Source organism: Nycticebus coucang, chromosome 13 (genome assembly GCF_027406575.1).
Source record: "Nycticebus coucang isolate mNycCou1 chromosome 13, mNycCou1.pri, whole genome shotgun sequence".
Classification (NCBI taxonomy): domain Eukaryota; kingdom Metazoa; phylum Chordata; class Mammalia; order Primates; family Lorisidae; genus Nycticebus; species Nycticebus coucang.
The window spans coordinates 60,383,473-60,407,730 of NC_069792.1; the positions used below are offsets into that span (position 1 = coordinate 60,383,473).

Genomic DNA, 24,258 nt, shown 5'->3' on the forward strand with positions numbered 1-24,258 from the left:
ATTGTTCAATTTATTAAGTTAAAAGGCTCATGTGGGTTTGCTTTTTAAAACTGTGTATGCTGTTTTCTACTTTGCAGATGGCAGAAATCACCTTGCTTTCCCAGTGCTTTCTGTACTATCTTGTATTGGGGGCAGGTGTGTGTCACATTTTAAGATATGGGTCATTTCTTAATTTTAGAAAGGAAGAAGGGTGGTGAGAGGGGGTTTGATAGAGAACAAATTTTTTTCTGTACATATTCAGTCAGCTCATATCATTTTTTTAAAAACGGTCTTAAAACCATTGACTATTTCAGGACTTATTTATACTTCTCTTTATCAAATAAGAAAAAGACTACAGCAAACTGCGGGTGAGGACTTGAGGGCCATTTTTTTAACAAGACTGGAGCAAACTGCTTTACCTCGCAAGGAAATTCAGTTCATTGGAAACTGTTTTCTCCAGGACTAAACCAGGGCAGCTTTCTCTTTGGCTCTGTTGCAAAGAAAATTGTCCATGGTTCTGGAAACCACAGTTGTTGAACCTCATACGCTGTCTCTTTTCTTTCAGCTCATGTAACAGTTACTAGAGGAGACTGGTGTGATGTGGCGTGTTTTTCCTTTCCTTCTTTTTTTTTTTCCTTTTCCATTTTGCCGGCTTTTTGGTGCACACTTCCTGCAAGCCTTAGAGGGCTGTTGTGTTCCTAAAGGAATTTATGACAGTCAGTAGGGACAGCTGAAATTTGAGCTGGTGTTAGCCCAGGATCCCTCAGAGCCCCACTGGCCAGTGTCTCTGCTTTATAGAGCACATCCCTACCCAAAGATGCAGTCCCATTCTCCAGAACCTGCTTAAAACAACAACAAAACTCAGCATGGCATTGCCAACCGTACTTTGCACAGAAACTTCCCCGTGTGTATCTCTGTGGGCAGCTGGCATCCATCCTGAAAGCGTCTCTCTCCCAGCACACTCATCTCTCTCTGCTCTGCAGACACCCTTAAACAGCTGTTTAAGCAGACATAGAGCAAACCTGACAATTCCAAAATCCCAACTTTCGTCTGTGAACTTTGGTTCTGCCTGTGGGTATCAGAATTGGCAGAAAGCAGGCTGACATTCAGCCTGTACTCGTGCATTCTTGAGAGAAGCACACAGCCCGTGGCACCTTGAAGAGCATCTGATGCATGTCACCAGCTCACTGGGACAGGTGGGTCCAAGACAGAAAACACTCAGCAGGAGCAGCGCACCGGGCCGACTCCGGCGGGACAGGGAGCCCAGCCAGCCACAAATTCCCTTTCCTCAGTCATCTGCTGCCTTTTTTTCTTTTTAACCAAGTATTCAAAACAGGGTATATGGGGGGCAGACCACCGAAATCAGCTCCATCTGGATGTATTTGTTACTTTTTTGCCCGGTAGTTGGCCAGGAGGAAGAGCATGTATTTGCTCATATCATTATTGGGTTCACGCTTCCTCATTCAGAAGTACAATCTCTAGCAACTGCTCTTTGTGATCTAGGGTTAGGCATCTTACCCTGCCTTGCTCTGTAGTCACCTGTGTACTTGTGTCAACCACCCCTGGACTGTGACCCTCCTGAGACCAGGCGCTGTGTCTTCTAAATGTCAACATCCCTACAGAACCAAGTGTTATATTTTGCTTGTGATGCCTTTGGTTCACTGCCTTTTATGTGCCAGCTCTGAGCCAGGTTATCAATAAAATGAAGATGAATAAAGCCCAGGCATGGCCTCAGAGGTGTCTTATGGTTTGATGGGGCTTGCAAGTCAGTAGCTACCGTAAGTATTTGTGGGGTGACATCACTGCATGTTCAGTGACTAATTGGGCTTACTGTCATCTCTGCCTGGTGGGTACAACAGGTGAATCTCTGGGGTCAGGGCACTGGCCCAGGGAAGAGGGTGGAGTGGGGACATTTGCATTTAGGGGAGTGTCTTGAGTTGAGGTTTATCTCCTGGGCCTCATTCTAGTCTCAGCTGCCAGTTAATGTGTTATCGGGTATTTGAAAGGGTAAAGGAGCTCTTCTGCAACGTTTTCCTATTAAATGGAAACTCTTCATACGAGGCCAGTCCTGGAGTGAGAAGTGGCAGATATTAGAGTCAGACAAATGCAGGATTTATTTTTATTTTATTTTATTTTTTTGAGACAGTCTCACTTTGTCCCCTGGGTGGAGTGCTATTGCGTCATAGTTCACAGCAACCTCAAACTCTTGGGCTCAAGCGGTTCTCTTTCCTCAGCCTCCCTAGTAGCTGGGACTACAGTCACCTGCCACAATGCTTGGCTATTTTTAGAGACAGGGTGTCTCTCTTGCTCAGGCTAGTCTCAAACTCCTGACTCAGGCAATCCATCCGCCTCGACCTCCCAAAGTGCTAGGATTATAGGCATGAGCCAGTGCACCTGGCCTAATTCAGGGTTTAAATCTCTGTTCTACCACCACTCACTAGCCCCTGATTAGCTAGGACTTGTTATTTAACCTCTCTAGACCTCAGTTTCCTCATCTATAAGTGGGGTAATAATGCTGCCTACCTTCTTTATTTTCTGAACCCAGCTGAAAGCCAAGATTCTCCCGTGTCTCCCAATGTAAACATTGTCAGCTGACAATGGAACAGAATGTTTACATTGGGAGACACGGGAGAATCCAATATGTGCAGTCCCATATTTTTAAGACAAAAGCTGAGATTTCAGAATTGTCAGGCTTTGTCTATGCACACTTATACAGCTGTTACCAAGAAGGTGAGTGTGCTGGGCGAGAGACACCCTTTTAGGAGGGATGCCATCTGCCCACAGAGATACACATGGGAAGTTTCTATGCAAAGTACGCTTGGCAATGCCATGTTGAGTTTTGTTGTTGTTTTAAGAGGGTTCTGGAGAATGGGACTGGGATCCTGGGTTGACACCAGCTCAAATTTCAGCTGTCTCTATAAATTCCTTTAGGAACACAGCCCTCTAAGGTCCTGTTTTGGGGATGTAAGTTCTGGAACACAGGAAAGGAGTGCCCTGCCACCATATTCTCTTCTAGACTCTTGGCAGATGGTCTCTCTAGGCTCACATGGCCCCAAGGACCAAGCTCTCAGATATATTGTGCCTAAGAATCACCTGGAACAATTTTAAGTGCAGATTCCTGGGTCTCACCTTAGAGATTCTGAGTCATTGGCTCTAGCATGCTGCTCAGGATTCAGCATTTTATTTTATTTATTTTTATTATTTTTTTTTTTTATTAAATCATAGCTGTGTAAGGATTCAGCATTTTAAATAAGTCCTCCAGGTGCTTCTCGTGTCACCAAGTTGTGGAGGATCCCTGCCGTAGCCTGTTTTTTATTGCACCCCTGCTAACCAGCTTTCCTGGCCCATTCCAGCCTTTCTCCCCGCCTTCCCCCCCACCCCGACCCACATGTGCACACCAGAGGGAAGGAGCAAGGACGACAGGGCATCTAAGGGCCTGGTGCAATGCTGGCTACTGGGGACTTACTGAAGATGCTGCTTGTGGCCAGGTTGCTCCATGTGTGAGATGCTGGCAGGGAAGTGCTCAGATAGAGGTAGACAGGGTACCAGGAGCTCAGAGGAAGGCCATTTAGGCCCGTGGAGGGGAGCCCATCAAGAAAAGGTTTTCAAAATAGCTGACCACAGGGCTGAGTCTTCAGCTGAAGAGGCACTGGAGGGCATCCCTCACAGAGAGGATGGTGAGCAGGCAACTACAGACAGGCAGTTGGGTGCATTGAGTGTGAGTTCATGAGTTCATTCTCTCCTTGATGTCAGTAACTTTGCTGTTAGTGACCCTTAGGATGGTAGCTTCTGAAGAAATTGCTTTGATGGAAAAGCTCCCTGAGGCCCATTTGTACTGGGAACTTAAAGCTGCCAGTTCCAGCTGTTGTGACTCAGATCAATGAAACTCCCCCAAACATTCGTTCCTAGGAAAGTTCTGATGCAAAGAGAGGAAGACAAAAATCTGTTTTTTTGGAAGAGTCTCTCCCCCTGGTCAGAAAAGTCACTGATGAGATGACTGGGGCATAGATGAGGAGGAGTGGAGCAGGAGTGATTGCGAAGCGTCATCTGGGTGCCATGTTGGTTTCTTTCCATAAGCCCCCTCCAGTTGGTGTGTGTGTGTGTGGGGTGTTTGTTGCAGGTACCAGGGGCGAGGGAGCAACATGCAAGGCTTGAATTTGCCATCCTGGCTCCAGATTTTATCATGTGACCAGCTGTCACTCCGGACGTCTGCCTTCCTGTGGTTTATACAGTTCATTTGGAATGCTACATGCAGGCTTGACCTTTCTTTCTCTTTCTTTTCCTCCCTCCCTTCCTCCTTTCCTTTATTCCTTTCTCCTTCCCTCCCTCTCTCTCTCTTTTTAATTTTTTTTTTTGAGACCGAGTCTCACTCTGTTGCCCTGTGTAGAGTGCCGTGGCATCATCATAGCTCACAACAACCTCACACTCTTGGGCTCAAAAGATGCTCTTGCCTCAGCCTTCCGAGTAGCTGGGACTGCAAGTGCCTGCCACAATGCCCAGCTAGTTTTTATTTGCTTGTTTGTTTGTTTGAGACAGAGTCTCATTATGTCACCCTTGGTAGAGTACCATGGAGTCACAGCTCACAGCAACCTCAAACTCTTGGGCTTAAGTGATTCTCTTGTCTCAGCCTCCTAAGTCCCCGTCACAACGCCTGGCTATTTTTTTGTTGCAGTTGTCGTTGTTTAGGAGGCCCGGGCTGAGTTCGAATGACCAGCCTTGGTATATGTGGCTGGCCCCATACCTACTTGAGCTACAGGCACCACCAGCTAGTTTTTTTTTATTTTGAGTAGAGACAAGGTCTTATTCTGGCTCAGGCTGGTCTTGAACTCCTAGCTCAAGCAATCCACCTACCTTGGCCTCCCAGAGTGCTAGGATTACAAGCATGAGCCACTGTGCCCAGCTTGACTTGTATACTATTTACATTTCCTCTTGTTAGCTTCAACTCATTATTTTAGCCCTCAGAAATCCTTTCTGTTCCTTACTGTTACTTGGCTTATTAGAGATTCCTCCCAGCATCATATGTAGTGGTGTGGAGAGAACCACAAGTGCCTCCAGAATTTGCAAAAATGTTTGGAAAATGTTACTAGATGGTAAATGATTTTCTAATTAGTCCAGGATAGGTCCCAGACCCCTTAAGTAGTCATGGGTGTCTCCCTAATAATATAGTCAAGTTGTTAGGGTGGTCTCCACTGGTTCTTTTGGAAGATGTGACTAGAGAGTGACTGATTCAAAGGAAGCCCCAGCTCATCAAGTGCGCTGTATAGTGTCTGGCCTGATGTAATGCAGCAGCTGGTGACTGACTAATATGGGAATTGGAGAGGGAAGAATCGATGATGGGCTTTCCAGGCCTGGGCAAGGACACAGCGGCCTTGGAGTACACTAAACACTGGGGAATTACAGGTTAAGTTGTACTGGGGGCCAAGAGCAAAGAGAGTCCAAACTACCTCTAAATATGCTTCAGGTCGTCCATAAACGCTGAGACTAGTCACAGTCTGGAGGCCCCTGCGAGAGCAGCAGGGGCCACACCTGGGCGTGTGTGGGCACAGGCTCACTGAGCACAGAGGTGGGAGGTTCCCTTTCCTGTCAGTCCGTCTTCCTCTGGTGGAGGATCCACGCCTCTGTCACAGTTGGGGAGAGTATTCCTTACTGCCTGTCTGTCTCTTTGGCTCTGACCCCATACCCAGGTGGGGCCCTCCTATATTACAGGCGGCTCCATGTGCAAGCCCACGTGCTGACTGTTGACATGGCCAGCCCTGTCCACCTGCCCTTCTCATTTCTCAGTGTCTGCCAGGTATGATTAGCTAATTTTCCCTTATTGAAGTTCTTAGACATGGGTGAAATTGAGTCCTTCAGCTTTTGTTGTGGAGCACCAGATTCTAAAGCCAGATTGGCCAGATGATTCTATTTCCAGCGTCAGCTTTGGGGAATTGTCTGCAGGTACCTGGAATGCCGCGTGAAAGGATCCCGGATTCCAACACTACTGGGTCCAGGCTGAGGGGAGAAGGCTGGAATTGATTAAGAATGTCTGCCAGGGACTGAAAAAAGGGGCATGGCTAAGCTTGTCCCAGAGAGATAGTCAGCAATTCTCCCTCTCATTTCTACAACTTCTCTGCGCATGTCTCCAGTGACCTCCTTCAGCCAGGCTTGGTGTGTCCATCAACAACAGCAGACTGTCTTTCTCCTCTGCCTACTTCACTGTACCTTATTATTATTTGTCTGTATGATTGCCTTTCACTGGGAACCTTTCCTTTGTTGTGTGTGCAAAGCCTGACCACTACAGGCATTCACAGAGTTTGTTGAATGACCAGCTCTACCTAACTGGTCTACCTGATTGTTCTACATACGTGGGATCTACATTTCTGCCTATCTAGAACCCAGCTCTAGTTTTCCCTGGATCCTCCTAATCTGTGCCATCTAGGAATAAAAGATAAATTTTGTGTGTGTGTTTTTTAATCTCTTAAACTCCTAGTGGCTCATGACGATCATGGTCCTCTCTTTCTGTTAACATAAAACACCTTTAATTTTTTTTCCCTCAGTGTCCCTTTAAACTCTTGGTAATCTAGTTTTTTCTCTTTCCCTTTCTGAAATGTTAATTGTGTTTTAAAACATGTTTCATAATGTTCAGGGTTCCCCTTTGATAGTTAAAAATATCCTCGGTCCTAGAACAGTTTTAGCTCCTGGCTTACTGCTGCTCTGGGGCATCGCTCTCGTCATAGCTCTTGGTGATGTCAGTGTCCGTGTGAATCATCCTTTAATAGCTCTGGCTTTCTTTTCTGTACTAGTCTTGTCCTCCACCATATCTTAGGCACTCACTGCTCTGATCTTGACCCTGCGATTATGGCAACTGTAATCCCTCCATAATCTCAATTTAAACCTCCTGTCTTCCCAGCTCACCCCTTCTAACATTCCAGCTCCAACTGTTCTATGACCTTATCTGGACTTTCTACCCATTGGTCCTGCTATCTTTTAACTGTCCTTCATCCCCTCCGTTCCTCTAGTCCTTACTTCCCCAGCTCTAATTCCATGGGGAATCACTCTAGTCACTCTGCCCGTGACCTTTGCCCCTCTCCCGAATCATTGCTTTCACTTGGCTATGACGTAACCCTGGTTAAAGCCCACTTCTGTCTGCCTGCTTCCCCACACACCCGTGCAACTGAACGTGACTGCAGCAAAACACACAACCACATGGATTAGTCTCACGGATCTCAAGGATTTCCTGATCCCCAGCTCCAAATAGGCCTTTGATGCTGCCTGGAAATCATACTGTAGCTCCCTAATCTGTTCACTCTTCCACTGTCCTAAAAACTGTTACAGTTTCATTTTTCCACTTATATCATTAAATTTTTCATGGCTCTCTTGTTAAGTGCCCACAAACCAGCTGCTTGTGGGAGCTTTGCTGGAAATTGACATGAAGCATCAGTTTCTAAAATTCATTTCCCTGGGCATTTGCCCCTTGTCTGGACTGTATTCCTCCTCTTCCCCACGGTCTCTCAAAGAAACGTACCTCTGTCTTTCCATCTTGTCTGTCCCACCCTGCCCTATCCCGGGACCCTGCTCATACGGAGCTCTTTGTGATCACTTGTCGAGTAAGTGAGGATGTAAATGCCTCCCAGCTCGATTTACTGGGTTGCTGCTATTCAGGGAGGCAAGCATCTGTTTTCATCATTTTATTAAGTTTTTTCTTTCTTTTTTTAAAGAAATACAAATAGGCATTTAGCAAGAGAGAAGCAGGTGGCAGGAGGCAGGCAAGTTTGGGCCATAGCTCTCAGGATCTGATTCCAGGCAAGGGAAGAGCTGACCCCAGAGAGCCAGTGCAGCCTTAGTGCATCTTGCGTATTCTGGAAACGGCACATCTAAAAGGACAAAATCCTTTTCACAGTCACCATTTAAGGTGTATGAAAAAAATAAGTAACACATTGGTGCTCACTTAGTGCTCAATAAATATTAGCTATAAATTATGATTATGTTCTCTTTTGTGTCTCACAACTGTCCTTTAAGGTATTATTACCTGCGTTTTACAGAGGAAGAGCCTAAACGTCAGAGAGGTTAAGGAGAGGCACAGGTCTATTCGGACAGATTGTGGCAGAGGCTGGACTGGCCTGGGATCCCAGGACTCTAGTACTGTTTTACTTAGAATTTCAGAGCCCCCGTGGTCTCCAGATGAAATTATTTTACTCTTATCCTGGGGATTCATATCCCTTCCTTCTCCAAATTTGTTGTGACCTCTCCAGGAAGGTGATTGTTTACTGTATCATTACAGCATGATTGAAATTAGCCAGGACAGAAGAGGCTGATTAGCAACAAGCCTGTAAGGCTGAGGGGAGGAAAGAGTCCTGGGGTTGCATGCTGTCATTCTGCTAGAGCAGGAGTGTTGCCTAAACTTGTCCTGGCTCAGCTCCCCTTCTCTGGAAGGGGAGAGGCAGTCGTGTGCCCGATACATGGACTCTGGAGTCAAGCTGATAGTACTGGAAGTGCTGTTGACAGTGTCCAGATCATCACTTTATGGTTAGAGGGATGACATTTTATTATGGGTCCAACTCTCTTCCAACTACTGCTGAGAGTCCTGTCATGAAAGGCGAGAAGGGAAGTCATCGCATGTTCTTCTTCCAGGCCAAGGAGACAGGGATGTCCTTCCTTAGAAGTGAAGTTTGGCATAAGAGGAACACACATCTCTCAATCATCTCTGGAAACATGTCTCAATCTCCATGTGGAGAAGCTGCAAGGCTCTTCACAGCAAATATTTTAGAGCATTCCCAAGTATTTGTGAAGCTCATATTGCAATGCCAGCTGTACTGAGAATTTCTTAAGGGTGCCTGCCATGAGATGGTGGAAAAGGCATCAGTGTAGTCCTAGGTCTGACCATGAGGAGCCACGAGGCCTTTCTCTGAGCCTCTGATTTTTTTCTGTAAAGTGAGTGGTTGGACTCTATTTGGGCCCCTCCAGCTCTAACATTTTATTAGTCTATGCTTCCAGGAATCAAAAGTTCAAACATAGTTGTGTTCCCTTCTAAAATGGCAAAAATATGGGACCTAGAAGCTATGACTCTATTAGCAGGACCTTACCTACTCTGGAACTTTTCAACTTTATGTTTGTCATTATCTTCTTGAACTATCTGCTCTGACTCAATCTCTTCTATCTGAAGACTTGTTTCTTCCACCAGAATTCCTTTTACTTCCACAAACATTGACTGAAGACTCAACTGTGTTTTCAACTGCATGGCTGCAAAGATGAATGAGACTAATTTCTCAGCCTGGGAAATTCACTGTGAGATAGTCAGGTCAAGACTTCCCAGATCTCCTTCTCCAGAGATCTTTCTATTTCCGTGACTAATGGTTCTTGGAATGTGGTCCCTGGACCAGTAGCATTGACTTCACTGGGGAACTTGTTAGAAATGCAAACCTACTGAATCAGACACTCTGGAGTGTGTGGTCCACTAACCTTAGTTTTTTTGTTTGTTTTTTGAAAGAGTCTCACTCAGTTGCCCTGAGTAGAGTGTGGTGGCATCATAGCTCACAGCAACCTCGAAGTCTTGGGCTCAAGGGATCCTCTTGTCTCAGCCTCCCAAGTAGCTGGGACTACAGGCACCCATCACAAGGCCTGGCTGCCTGGCTATTTTTAGAGATAGGGTCTTGTTTTTTCTCAGGCTGGTCTCGAACTCCTGACCTCAAGCAATTCACCTGCCGTGGTCTCCCAGAATGCTAGGATTACAGGCATGAGCCACCACACCCAGCCTGCTCTTAGTTTTTATCAAGTCCTCCAGGGAATTGGGATGTACATTCAAGTTTGAGAACCATGGAAGTAGCCCTTCCAGGGACAAGCTATGCGACTGTGGTTCTGAGCCTCCAAGAGGGCTGAGGAAACATCTTAAAGAACATTCAGTCATTTGGGGTGCCAGGACTTGGTGTTTTCAACTCAGAATCACAGCTCACTTGGAATCTCCAACAACATTTCGAACCTTTGTGGTCTTTTTGTAAATGTCCAGGCATTGTGGAAATTATCCATTTGTTTTGACAGGAACTAATCCAGTTTAGTGCATAATTCCCCATAGAACTTACAGGCTTCCCTTTAAATTGACACCATGACTAAGAGAGACCCACAATAAAAATTCAGTTCAAGGAGGACTTCCTGCTTCCAAAGATCTCCAAAGGCAGGGCGGCGCCTGTGGCTCAGTCGGCGAGGCGCTGGCCCCATATACCAAGGGTGACGGGTTCAAACCCGGCCCTGGCCAAACTGCAACCAAAAAATAGCCGGGCATTGTGGCGGGCGCCTGTGATCCCAGCTACTCGGGAGGCTGAGGCGGGAGAATCACTTAAGCCCAGGAGTTGGAGGTTGCTGTGAGCTGTGTGAGGCCACGGCACTCTATCGAGGGCCATAAAGTGAGACTCTGTCTCTACAAAAAAAAAAAAAAAAAGATCTCCAAAGGCAGAGAGCTCTCAGGGGCCAGCTCTGTGGGTACTTCCCTCCCTCCAAAGGTGCTTTAATTAATATCCTTTTCCATGGCAGTGTTTAAGCCTAGTCCTTGTTCTCCTAACTGAGAGAGTTTCATTGAGTTTCGGTTCAGCGCCTGTAGCACAGTGGTTACTGTGACAGCCACATGCACCAAGGGTGGTGGTTTCAAACCTGGCCCAGGCCAGAAATTAAGTCATTCATGGAAGGTCATAATAGGTTGCAAACTGGCTCGGCACCTGTAGCTCAAGAGGCTAAGGCACCAGCCACATACACCAGAGCTGGCAGGTTCGAATCCAGCCCAGGCCTGCCAAACAACAATGACAACTACAACCAAAAAAGAGCCAGGCGTTGTGGTGGGCGCCTGTAGTCCCAGCTACTTGGGAGGCTGAGGCAGGAGAATCGCTTAAGCCGGAGAGTTGGAGGTTGCTGTGAGCTGTGACACCATTGCACTCTACGAAGGGCAACATAGTGAGACTCTGTCTCAAAAAAAAAAAAAAAAAAGAAATCATTGAGTTTCATCCTCCCTGTAGTAGATTCAAACATGAAGAATGGGGCAGGTGAAACTCCTCCAGAGAAGCCTGCTTGGGTCCTAGGAATGTCTACTCTTGTCCTCCTTCCTGGGAACTGCAGATCTGTCATTCACTGTGACAACCCAGGGCTATGTACTAAACCATAGATAGGTGTTACCAGATGAAGAGGTTCCACCCGCCTGTCATTGTCAGCCAATACCCAGAGACAGGGATAGGTCCAACAAATTTTATTTGTCAGAAGGCCAGCAATTCTGGAGAACAGTGAGAGTAGCCTCTTCAAGACTGTCCTGTTCTTCCATGTCCAAAATCACAGTTTCATACATTAAAGTTAAAAGCAAGAACTGTACTAACCCTTATCTTATGCAATAGTAATTGCCCTAACCTATGACCCATAATAAGTAATACTTGATAGAACCCATGACCCAGAACAACATTTTAAATTCAAAAGTTAATCTCCAAATCAATTGCCCTATACTCAACATGCATACACTTTTAGGGTAAAGCTGAGTTTACAAAACAAGAATGGGAGACACGAGGTAAAGGTCACTTAGGACCTAACCCGACCTAACCCGACATGAGCAGGGTCATGTCGGCCCTCACCTGACTGACTCCATCTAACTCTCACTGTGTGTGCTGTCATAGGCACCTTTGTGAAAATTAGAAATACACCCCTTCCAGGTGCTTCTTAGTGTGGACTCGGCCCCTGGGACTCAGCACACGGCTGGGTTGCAGTTCCACTTGCTTCCTTGGGCTGCTGCCTGTGGGCAGTGCCAGCCACACAACCATAGTTGCAGCCCTGCCCCCACTGGCCTAGGGCTGGACACAAGGGAGGACTGAGGCAGGGGGCCGGAGTCGGGGAGGGCAGAGGACGGCCAGTGCGTACAGCCACCACGTGTGGGGGTCCCTGTACGCAGGCTTTTTACCCTGTGAGGTGGATATTGGCATCTAAATTTGTTTTTTTTTTAATTATGAAAAATTTCATATTCTCAGTGCTTTCATTTTCCCATCTACCCAAAGGGTATATAATCTTAGCCGTTTTCTCAAAACTTGTTTTGAAAATCAAATGAGACCATAGTGACAAAGGGCTCCGGAAGAAAGATTTTAGCGCATCCTATAAATGTTAGGTTTCATATAACTCTTATTGCTCAAAGGTGGTTTCTGGACCCTCTGTCTTGAGAAACTCTCCTCAGATTCACCCAGCCCCACTCTTATACATGGGTGGGACAGAAGTTTGGTTTCCCTGCCAGGCTCCTGGCTTTGGGGGTGCCTCCTCTCCTAACATCACCAGGCTGTGAGTCCGCAGTGATGGGGTGGGTGTTCAGGCGGGGATGAGTCACAGCCTGGCAAGGCCGCCTGGACAGGATGACTTCACAGGCCTGTCCCACTTCTCATCTCGGTGACTGGCTTCACTGTTTCATTTTTGGCTTTCTCTGTCCATCTTGCAGCTGTGGCAATTGGGATTTAGGGCAAACACTTGGGATCCCTTTTCTAATCCCTTTCAAATCCTGATTTAGCTGCAAAGTCCAGGAAGGGGGAAGAGAAGGAGGGAGGAGGGACTCACCCTGGCTACAGGCAGTAGCTCAGATTGTGTGAGAAACTCTACTAGGAATACCCAGCTTCCAGTCCCTGAGGCAGAGGCAAGAGGCAAGAGGCCTCTCTTCTCATCGAATATCATCTTCATCCCAGAAACATGGAGGATGAGTGTCATCTACAGACTCAAACCTCTTACAGCCTTCTCACTTAGATGCTTAAGGTATAAGTATGGTAGTGACGGGGTTAGAGAGAGACTTAACATTTTCCTTTATCCAGTTTAACTGTCATTTGCTGAACTATGTCTTGATCAAATCCTTTTTCTAGGCCGGGCATGGTGGTTCATGCCTGTAATCCTAGCCTCTGGGAGGCCAAGGTGGGTAGATTGCTTGAGGTCAGGAGTTTAAGTCTACCAAAAATAGAAAAACTAGCTTAGTGTGTGGTAGGTGCCTGTAGTCCCAGCTACTTGGGAGGCTAGGCAGGAGGATCACTTGAGCCTAGGAGTTTGAGATTGCTGTGAACTATGATGCCATGGCACTCTACCCAGGGAAAACACAGTGAGACTCTGTCTCAAAAAAAATCCCTTTTTCTTCATTTCCACTGCTGAACAAGATCTGCGCCCTCCTCTCAACTGGATTAGTGCAACAGCTGTGTGGGGTCATCCACCTTGGAAACCACTGCCAGACCCAACTGGCTTTTTATTATATAGCTAAGTTATGCAACATGCTGCTAAGATCCCCCATCACCAGAGGCATCCGACGGATTCCTCAGCCTGAATGGAAAAGTCTTTTATAACTGGCTTCAGGCCATCCCTCCAACTAATTCCTGCTTGGAACTCCTAATATTCCCCCTGCTTTGAGGTCTCCTCCGTGATCCTGTTACCCGCCTCATTCATTCCATCTTGGGGTTTCCTTCATGTCTTCTTTCCCTCCAGTCCAAACACATAAGGCCAGCTCATGGTCATCCCTTTGACCTCAGCCCACTAATATCTCTATCCCCTTAACGTCTCTTGTCAGAACTCCACGGTTTCTTACTGGATATTCTTTCATCTTTCCATTAGTTAAGTCTCCCCAGGTAGACCATAAGCTCTTTGGCATTGAACCCTGTTCTAAGCTTCTTTTATATTCTCTTCAGTGCAAAGTTACATGTGGTAAATCATAAAATAATTTTGACCTTGGTCAGGTGTTTGCCCATCTGAAAACTGCATTGGTGACTTTCTAGAAATGAATCTGTTTATTTATCTTGCAAAAAGGAATCCCGTTTGTGCCCATTAGTCACAACCTTCCAGCCATGCACCCTGATAATTTTCCTGAGTGAGGAGGAAAACTGGTGAAGCCTCAGCCCCAGGATTTCCAATAACAGCCCATCTGTGCTGGATCCTTAACTCTGTTCTAATGTGTTTGGCCTCTCCTCTTTCCCCAGAGAGCACCTGTGAGAATAAGCAGGCAGACCTGGTCTTCATCATCGATAGCTCCCGCAGCGTCAACACCCACGACTATGCAAAGGTCAAGGAGTTCATCATGGACATCTTGCAATTCTTGGACATTGGTCCTGACGTCACCCGGGTGGGCCTGCTCCAATATGGCAGCACTGTCAAGAATGAGTTCTCCCTCAAGACCTTCAAGAGGAAGTCCGAGGTGGAGCGTGCTGTCAAGAGGATGCGGCATCTGTCCACAGGCACCATGACGGGTCTGGCCATCCAGTATGCCCTGAACATCGCATTCTCAGAAGCAGAGGGGGCCCGACCCCTGAGGGAGAATGTGCCACGGGTCATAATGATTGTGACAGATGGGAGGCCACAGGACTCAGTGGCCGAGGTGGCTGCAAAGGCACGGAACACAGGCATCCTAATCTTTGCCATTGGCGTGGGCCAGGTGGACTTCAACACACTGAAGGCCATTGGGAGTGAGCCCCACGAGGACCATGTCTTCCTGGTGGCCAACTTCAGCCAGATCGAGACGCTGACTTCCGTGTTCCAGAACAAGCTGTGCAGTAAGTCCCGTCCCTCTGTGGCTCTTCTAGGGGAGTCACTGGGTTCATTCATTCATCTTAAGTGCTCTTTCTGTGCTACCATGTCCCATGTTCTGTGCTGCCAGTGGGTGTTTAGCAAAGGCCAACATAGACACAGAGTGCTCTTGGGGCTCACACTTTGGCCAAGGAGACAGATATTAAGAATCTAATTACACAAATAAATGAGTAACTACAGGTGTGACAGTGTAATGGAGGAAGAATTCAGGGCATGATAGAGGGACAATCCCAGGACCCAGCCTAGGCCAGGGTGGTTGGGACATTTGCCCTGGGGAGGGGGCATGTAAGCCCAAACCGTGGAAGCAGTAAGGTTGGATAGACAGTTTCCCTCCAGCACTCTGAGCTGCCCTAGAATTTCCTAAGTTGGAAATTTGTGAGTTGGAGGAGGGCCGGGGATGGGAGGGCATTAGTACCAATAACTTCTGCTTGGGTGGTGTGGAATTTCAAGGCGTTTTTGCCCCATGGTGGTGCTAGCAGTGGATATTTTCTCAACTGACAAAGAAGCCCAGTGTATAGGGAGGACCAGGCTGTGGTCCTGGCAGCTTCCCACCTGTTGGACTTGCAGGCCTCCCTGCCACCCACCAACTTCAGCAGGAAGGTGCCTCCCCAAGTCCTTGAACTGTGTTCTTTGTAAGCGTTCTCTTCCCTCTCTCACTTTCTAACCCCTTTCTCCATGAGGCTTCCCTCTCCTTTCCTTCCCACACTCTTCCTGGGCACCTCATCCCCACCCCTCATTTTCTGCCCTGACTTTTCTCATCAGGGCAGCTTGCTTTTCTCTTTTCTCCCCATTTTCCTCCCTCTCACAGCTGCCTTCTTGTCCCCTCCTCCAGGAGGGCAGGCCCCCAGGGTGCCAACCCAGGAAATGTGCATCCTGGCCTGATGGACAGTGTCCCATCCTGCCTTGTCCACCCTCAGTGGACCCTCTCCAGCGACCATAAATCTGTGATGGAGAAATAAAAGGAAACATCTGTTTTGAAATGACCAGTCTTCCCTGGTGTGTGAGTGGAGGATGGGCCTAAGAACCAGTTCTGCAGGAGGGGGAACCTGCCACCCAGGGGCTCTGGTGACCAGTTCTCAGAATGTGACAAAACCTAGATCTCCACAATCTAGACCTCAGGGAGGAAGAAGAACAGTGTGGTTTTGATGTGTCAAACAAAATCCCCTGCTGAGAACTAACCTCCAAAAGCAGAGACTGATCATTCCTAACTCCACAGTCAAAAGATTTATTTTTAAAAAATCAAGCCGTGAAGGAAAAATAACTTTTTTCTTTGCGATGTCCCTTGGACAATGTTCAGCAGTGCCCTTTCCCTGGCACTGTGGAGGGGCTGTGTTGTGGTGTGCTGTGGCTTAAGTCAACTGGGAAACTTCAGTGAGTAGAACACACTGCAAACATTTTTAAGGTTTATGACTTTAAATGACTTCTGCAGAATTTATATTCTCCCTTTCCTGGAAATATTAAAAGAGAAATTGGTTCTGTAACAGTTTTGACAGTTTATTCATTTGTGCTGGGAAATTTTAATGGAGGAGTTTATCAGTCAATGGAAAAAGATAATAAAGCTGTGAGAGCAATGCAACAGGACTGAACCCACGCAGCTGAACGTGGACTTGTCCATGCAAGACCCTTCTCTGTGTGCTTTATGGCAAGGTAGCAAAATTAAAAGGCAGTTTGGATTTTTTTTTTTTTTTTGAGACAGAGTTTCACTCTGTTGCTCAGGCTAGAGTGCTGTGCCATCAACCTACCTTATAGCAACCTCAAACTCCTAGGTTCAAGCAATCCTCCTGCTTCAGCCTCCTGAGTAGCTGGGACTACTGGCATCCACCACAACATCTGGCTAATTTTTCTGTTTTTAGTATAGATGGGTCTGGCTCTTGTTCAGCCTGGTCTTGAACTCCTGAGCTCAAGGGATCCTACCACCTTGGCCTTCTAGAATGCTAGGATTACAGATGTGGCCCACTATGCCCAGCCTGGCAGTTTGTGATTTTTTTTTCTCCTCCATTATCTGTTGTAATCTGGAAGCTCTAAGAAAACACTGGTATTATTTCACTGGTTCCTATGGCCTGCAAAATGATTCCCCCCCGGGCGTCCCCATCCACCCTGTAGGAGCTGCTGCTGTCTCTCCCTGGACCACCTGGCTCTGCTGCACAGACTCATCTACTGTCTTGAAAGGCTGAAGAGGCCCCAGGGCCTCTTTACCAACTGCACAGTCAAGACCGCAGGAACTAACATTTATAAAGCACTTTCCCTTACACTTTTGCATTTGATCCTCAGGAAAAGCAGGGGAGTCAGACTGCTCAATTTCATAGGTCTGTTCACCGGTTAAGTGAATCTTCTACAAACATACAGCCAGGAGTTGTTTCTGATTCAAAATCTCTTGCTCATTTCATGCCTCTGCATGTCAGGAATTATAAATCCCTCCTTTCAGGTAAACCTTTTCTGATGGCAAGCCCTGCAGTCCAGCCTTGTAGGGAATCCTGCTTTGTGGCTGGCATCCCCCCAAAATAGGTGAAACTCTGAAGGGAGCCTATGTAGGGGGAGGAGGCACAGACGCCTGCTGCACAAGGCTGAGGGGGTTGCATATCTGGAGTTACATATCCTTTCTAAGCCTCAGTTGTCCCATCTATAAAATGGGGGTTTTACGTGCAGAGAGATGTGTGAACGGGAGTTACAAACTGTGGAGTCCTATTCAGTGTGCACTGTGTTGTGTGTTGCTACCGTCAGATACACTGAGGACCAACGGGCGAGGCAAGTGGCTTCGGTTTGGACCTGCACTCAATTGACCAGACAACAGTGATGAGCATCTTCCAAGCTGCAGATGACTTCTCTGAGGTTTCGGAAGTCTCATTCATTCCTTAAACATTTATTGAGAGCTATGCCCTGATAATAGTAAATCTTGTCCTTTCTTGGTACTTTTTATCCATTATTCTATTTAATTTAATACTTAAACCTGGCTTTTGAGGCAGATACTATTATTAAATTTTTTTTTTTTTTGGACAGGATCTTTCACTCTGTTGCCCGGGCTGGCCTCAAACTCCTGGGCTCAAGCAATCCTCCCACCTCGGACTCCTGAGTAGCCAGGACTACAGGTGTACACTGCATCTGGCCCTATTGTCCCATTTTACAGAAGTGGAAATTGAGGCTTAGAAAGGCTATGTAACTCCAGATATCAGAGTTGGAGATTGAGAGCCTTGGCCCTTACCCCCACATGTCAGGCCAGTGGAAAGATGTTCTCGTTCCACAGCTATGGGATATTTGCTATACAAAGTGTGCACTGCAGAGGCCTCAGAGAGTCACCTGGGACTGTGGGATGTTGAGCCAAGGAATGCCAGGGCATGCTGAGGGGCTCTAGGAGAGTACTGAAGAGGAGGTGATAAAATAACGCTAACATTGATATTAACATATACATGTGTTGTTTTGAGCTATTAGCATATGTTGAGTCATTGTATTCATATAACAAACCTATGAAATAGGTGTTCTTATAATTTCCATTCTATAGAAGAGGAAATTGAGACCCAGAGAGGTTAAGTAGCTCGTCTAAGGTCATACAGCTGAAGTGGTGGAGCTGAGACATGAGCCCAGGAATTCCACATGCAGAACTGAAAAGCCATGCTGTGTCAGCAGACTGGAGGAGACAGGCAGGCTCCAGGTGTGATCAAGGCAGTACCTTCATACTGAAGGTATGAGGCTCTGCAGATGGACTGCTTGGGGCGAGAGTCCTGGCTGTGGCTCTCTCTGACTGTGTGGCCATGAACCTGGATACAGTGGCGGCTTTATGCCCATGGGCAGTGACTTCCTGCACCAGCCACAGCAAAGGGAATCCTGAAGCTAGATTCTCAGGCCACCACTGAGACAACCAGAGAGACTTGGAATCCAGATGCCCTGTGAATTGAGGTCTTGTCTATAGATGGCCAAAGCCCACATCCTGGGGTCCACCACTTTTGGTACCCAGTAACAGAGAACACTGAATCCAGGGGCTGAAAACACCGTCCCTAGAGTTCTGGTGATCATGGTAACCTGGACAGGACTGCTTTAATTATCCTCGGCTTTATCAGCTGCCCAGAGGTTAATTTCTTGATATTTGCAGTCCTGGAGCCAAGCACTTCTTACTCTAATAGTTCCACCCCACCCTGGCCATGCAGAATTTAAGGCCCTAATAGTGTTCTTAGGACACACCCTTCATCAACTGACTTGGGCAAAGTCCCTGCTGATTGCACCTCTTGGAGGGAGGCCCTGTGGTGAAGTGGGGGGGCCAGGCTGACTCCACAGTGCTGAGTCTGCCTACTCAGTCATTGTTCCTTCCAAGACCTCCAGGCACCCTTGCCACGGCGATCACGCCTTTAGACATTCATACAATCACTAAAAACATCTATGTCCATATTTCCTAGTCACATAATCCAACCCCTCTAATGACTTAGTCTGTTGATAAACTATTCCTACTCTGAACAGCTTTTCCTACTCTGAACGCAACCCCTGGCTGAATGTAAACCCAGAAGGCCTTCTGAGAAATGAGATTACTGGGGAGAGCAAGGTCCCCGAGACCAGATGCTCAGAGTCACTCAGTGCTGGTCCTTAGAGTTCTACAGATGGGAAAGTTTTATTTTATTTTAGTAAAGATGTTAGGGATTCTTTCCAATTGAAAGAGTCGGAAATTCAACTTGACCTAGCTTTAAAAGGGGGAAGGAGATTGTGTTGTATTACTCATGGCAATAAGGACAGCAATAGTGAGGGACGTCCCCTCTCTCCTCCCCTCTGCTTTGCTCCCTCTCAGGTCCATGGGCAGGAGGCCTATGAGCCCCCAGGGTCACTTGCCGTTGGTTTGAGTGCCCTTCACTCAGGCCTAGTTCCTAAATGCCAATAAAGGACTCTGATTGTCAAACCCTGGAGCAACCAACAGTGGCCAGGAGTGGAGCTGCCGCAGACCCTCTCATGGCAGCTCCCATAGTCACCAGGCATTTGAAGTGAGAAGAAAGGACAGTGTCTAGAAAAAGGGTGTGCTGCATAGGTACTGAGGGTCTCTAGAGACCATGCAAGGCTTTATCCTACAGGTAAAGAAATAGACCTGAAAGAACCAGCCAACTCACTTCCCTCACTTGTTCAAGGTGGGGGGAACTAAACACAGGTCTTTTGGCCCCTGACCTGAAGTTATTCCATTACTCCAGACTATGGTCTCCCAACTCTGATTTCTTTTATGGTGTGTGGCTAAAATAAACCTTAGTGACAGCTGTCACTCCGAAACCCATGCAGAGGTTCTTTTAATTTCCTCATTTGTCAGATGAAGAAGAAAAGTGGAGTTTAGAGAAATTAAGTCATTCATGGAGGGTCATAATAGGTTGCAAACTGGCTCGGCACCTGTAGCTCAAGAGGCTAAGGCACCAGCCACATACACCAGAGCTGGCAAGTTCGAATCCGGCCCAGGCCTGCCAAACAACAATGACAACTACAACCAAAAAAGAGCCAGGCATTGTGGTGGGTGCCTGTAGTCCCAGCTACTTGGGAGGCTGAGGCAAGAGAATTGCTTAAGCCCAAGGAGTTAGAGGTTGCTGTGAGCTGGGATGCTACAGCACTCTACCCAGGGCGACAGCTTGAGGCTCTGTCTCAAAAAAAAAAAAAAAAAAATGTTGCAAACTATGAGCTTTGAGATGGCCTGTTTCCAGCATCTGTCCTCTTCCCTGCTATGGTTCCTGCTGCCCAAATCTACTGATTTCCTCTTTTGTCTGTCGGGGTCTCAGTGAGCATATGGGCACCAGGCTCATCACGTGGGCCTCCTGCCGGTGGGCAACTGCCACGTAGACTCTAGGCTTACTTCATTCTGGAGGAAGATAGTGACATGCTGTGAGTTCTCAGGGATGCCCTCTGCCCCTTTGTCCCTCTGCACTGCAAGAGAAGAAGAGAGCCTTCCAGGATGCAAAGCAAATGCAAATTACAAATGAGATGATGATATTTTTTTTCTCATAAGATTATCAAAAACTTAAAGTTTGATTTTACTAAGTGCTGAAGTTTTGAGGCTATAGGACTCGTCACTTTTGTTATTACCAATGTGAGCCATTTTGGAAGGCCGTGAGGACACGTCTATTTCAACTGAGACCCAGTTCTAGAGAAACAATTGCGCATGTTCAAGAATGTTCCTCACAGCATTGTGAAAGTGAAACATTGGCATCCACCCAAATATTGACCAATGAGGAAATGGTTAAGTAAAATGAAGAACAGTCAAATGACCAATAGATAAATCAACTGGGAGGAATAAACTAGATCTAAAGTATTTAGTCAAATCTAAGATACGGTCAATTGCCATTATTTGGGATAATTATGTTCTATAAATAGTCCCTGCAACTCTGAATTAGTGAATCCTGAACCGTTGCTCTTAAGGGAAATCAATCTTCTGGTCACATTTTTCTCAACTGATGGATACATATCCTTGTTTTATGTGTGTTTCTGTTGACAGACATCTTGCTGATATGTATTTTTGATTCATTAACATTGAACTAAGTCTCAGCCAACAATGCACCTGAATGAAGCTCGTTTTTCCTGTGAGGCATGTCACAGCCTTCCTGCCCTTAGGAACACGAGGCAGCATTTCCCCATTTTAAGCAGCAAAATCCCTGACAAAAAGTACAAAAATGGAAAGACCTTGGCACTAGAGATTGCAAGTAGATTGCAAAAAGGACTCTTGTTTACAGCGTGAGAGCTGAACCCAGAAGGCAGAGGGCCACCTTGTTCAACCTCAGCTGGGAACATCTGTGTCAGGCTACACATTTTTTGCTACTCTGAGCATGTCCATGGGAAAGTGTTGTGAATATTGACTTGGGGTTACAAATAAACTTAAGTGAGCAGGCAAATTCACAAGTACCAAATCTGTGAATGATGAGAACTGTACCTGTCTTCCCATTTTAACATATCCAAAATTAGAGTGCATTCTAGATTCCCTGAAATAGTGTGTGTATCAGTATGGATAGAATCTGTGATTAATGTTGAGTGAAAACCAAGTTGAAGATATATATAGGATGAATTGATGGATTAAAATAAAACAAAATGCCATCATACTTTTCTTTTGCTGTAAAATGGTTAATAGGTTCCTCAAGTAATCCCTGGGTACTGAGCGATGTTCTCAGCACTTTACCAACTTAACTAACTTAATCCTCACAAGGCCCTTGTGAGGTGGATGCTATTTTTGTCCCCTTCTTATATAACGAGGTTAAGAAAATTGTCCCCCACCCCCAAAGATGTTTATGTCACCCTGAAGTAAAAATGACTGATTGGATTTTTTTTTTAAATTTTATTTCTTTGAGACAGAGTCTCACTCTATCACCCTGGGTTAGAGTGCTATTGTGTCATCATAGTTCACAGCTACCTCAAACTCTTGGGCTCAAGCGATCCTCTGGCCTCAGTCTCCTGAGTAGCTGGAACTATAGGTACCATCTCCAGCTAGTTTTTCTCTTTTTAGTAGAGAGAGGGTCTTGCTTTTGTTCAGGCTGGTCTTGAAGTCCTGAGCTCAAGGGGTCCTCCAGCCTCAGCCTCCCAGCTAGGATCCCAGCTAGGATTACAGGTGTGGGCCACTGTGCCCAGCTGACTGATTGGATCTAATCTGCAAACTTTCTTAGTGTTATATGCATCCTAATGAGAACTAAAACACAATCATGGGCAGCGCCTGTGGCTCAGTGAGTAGGGCGCCAGCCCCATATACCGAGGGTGGTGGGTTTGAACCCAGCCCTGGCCAAACTGCAACAAAAAAATAGCTAGGCATTGTGGCAGGTGCCTGTAGTCCCAGCTACTTGGGAGGCTAAGGCAAGAGAATCACCTAAGCGCAAGAGCTGGAGGTTGCTGTGAGCTATGACACCACATCACTCTACCAAGGGCAACAAAGTAAAAAAGGAAAACACAACCATAAATTCAGAATAATACATCCTAAAATGTATTGTTATGAAATAAAACAGTTTGACTCCCCTAGTTCATGATTTATCCACCATATCTTATGTTGACATAAGAAGACTTACGATGGATTTCATTAGTAGCTGAGTTTTTCTAAGCCTTGGATTAATGGAATTGTTCTCAGATTTTGAAAGCCCCTTTTCTTTTAGCTTCATAATAATATATTTCTTTTTTTTTTTTTTTTGTAGAGACAGAGTCTCACTGTACCGCCCTCGGGTAGAGTGCCGTGGCGTCACACGGCTCACAGCAACCTCTAACTCTTGGGCTTAAGCGATTCTCTTGCCTCAGCCTCCCGAGCAGCTGGGACTACAGGTGCCCGCCACAATGCCCGGCTATTTTTTTGTTGCAGTTTGGCCGGGGCTGGGTTTGAACCCACCACCCTCGGCATATAGGGCCGGCGCCCTACTCACTGAGCCACAGGCGCCGCCCCATAATAATATATTTCTACATATAGACATCTTTCTGTTTTTGAGAACACTTGCATAGCTTGTTCTGTTTATACTGATGCTTATTAATTTTAAATATGGTCAGGTTACATTACATTGAATAAGGTCATAAATTAAGATGGAAAACAATGAGAATTTTATGAGCTTCATACAGACTTATGCAAGAACCAATGTATCTGAAAGCTGGGGTACTTCAGAAATGAAATGCAGAAACATTTCAAATTGAGACAAAGATCATGGAAACATGAAACATACGAATGCATTTTTATGCCAAAATTTTTTGCATACTTCTGCATATTAAAAAAATCACATTGCAGGAGGGGCCTGTGGCTCAAGGAGTAGGGCGCCAGCCCCATATACCCGGGGTGGTGGGTTCAAGCCTGGCCCCGGCCAAAACTGCAAAAAAAAAAAATAAAAATAAAAAAATCACATTATTCTTGAAATTTATGATCCTGAGAAACTGTTGGTTCTTTAACAGATCTTTGTTTATCTAATATCTTTTCTTTCACCCCCCAAACCCCTATGAAATATCTTTTCTTGCAACCCCATTGTTACTGAAAATCCACAATTCAGCCAAAGTCTCCTATCACGTCAGCAGACTATTCTGATCCCCTTGCCCACCAAATAGGTATTACTAAGTTGAGTTGGAAATTTCTATTTCTGTAGATCAAAAATAATTGGGTGTCAGCACTTTGATATGGTTCAGCCTAACACCACTTCCCCTTGACCTTACATGGCTCTGTACCCACATGTTGCCGATGGCATTTGTCTGGACCCATCTTATCTCCCTGAGACTGTGAACCCCCTTGAGGGGAGGACTGCAGCTTGGTTCTCTTTGGGTACTGCCCTCTTCCTCACAGAGTAGGCTCTGAATCAATGTCTGCGGGGTGGAATGAAGTTAGAGAAGGCCTCGCCATTCACTGACCTTCCTGTGTCTTCCCTTTCAGCGGCACACATGTGCAGCACCCTGGGGCACAACTGTGCCCACTTCTGCATCAACACCCCTGGCTCCTACATCTGCAAGTGCAAACAAGGGTATATTCTCAACTTGGACCAGAAGACTTGCAGAAGTAAGATTACTTTGATATTTGTACTCCTCTTTTCTTCTCTCTTCTTTTGCCTGGGCTCAGTTTAAGCATCTGTGGTCCCTCACCCAACCCAGTTTCCACAGTGGGCCATTAGTAGGAGTGTGAAGACCAGTGGCTCCACCTTCTCCGAAGTAGCCACCTCGAGTGTGTGAGCTGGTCTCCTTTACCTCCAAGCTTGTTCTTTAGGGGGAACAAATGAAGAGTTTTCTCATTCATCTTTATTAACTGTACCCTGGTTCCCTATTTTATTCTCTTCTCTAAATCATGGACTTGGGATGAGTTAA

General features: G+C 46.3%; 1 protein-coding gene across 2 annotated transcripts in view; it reads left to right on the top strand.

Annotated features, from left to right (window-relative positions):
* Positions 1–24,258, top strand: part of MATN2 (matrilin 2) — a 148,922-nt gene that overhangs the window by 44,264 nt on the left and 80,400 nt on the right. For both annotated transcript variants that reach the window (XM_053559061.1, XM_053559062.1), the window contains exons 3-4: positions 13,911–14,480; positions 23,834–23,956. In XM_053559061.1, coding sequence (XP_053415036.1) covers positions 13,911–14,480; positions 23,834–23,956 — 693 coding nt within the window. The remainder of the gene's footprint in view (positions 1–13,910; positions 14,481–23,833; positions 23,957–24,258) is intronic.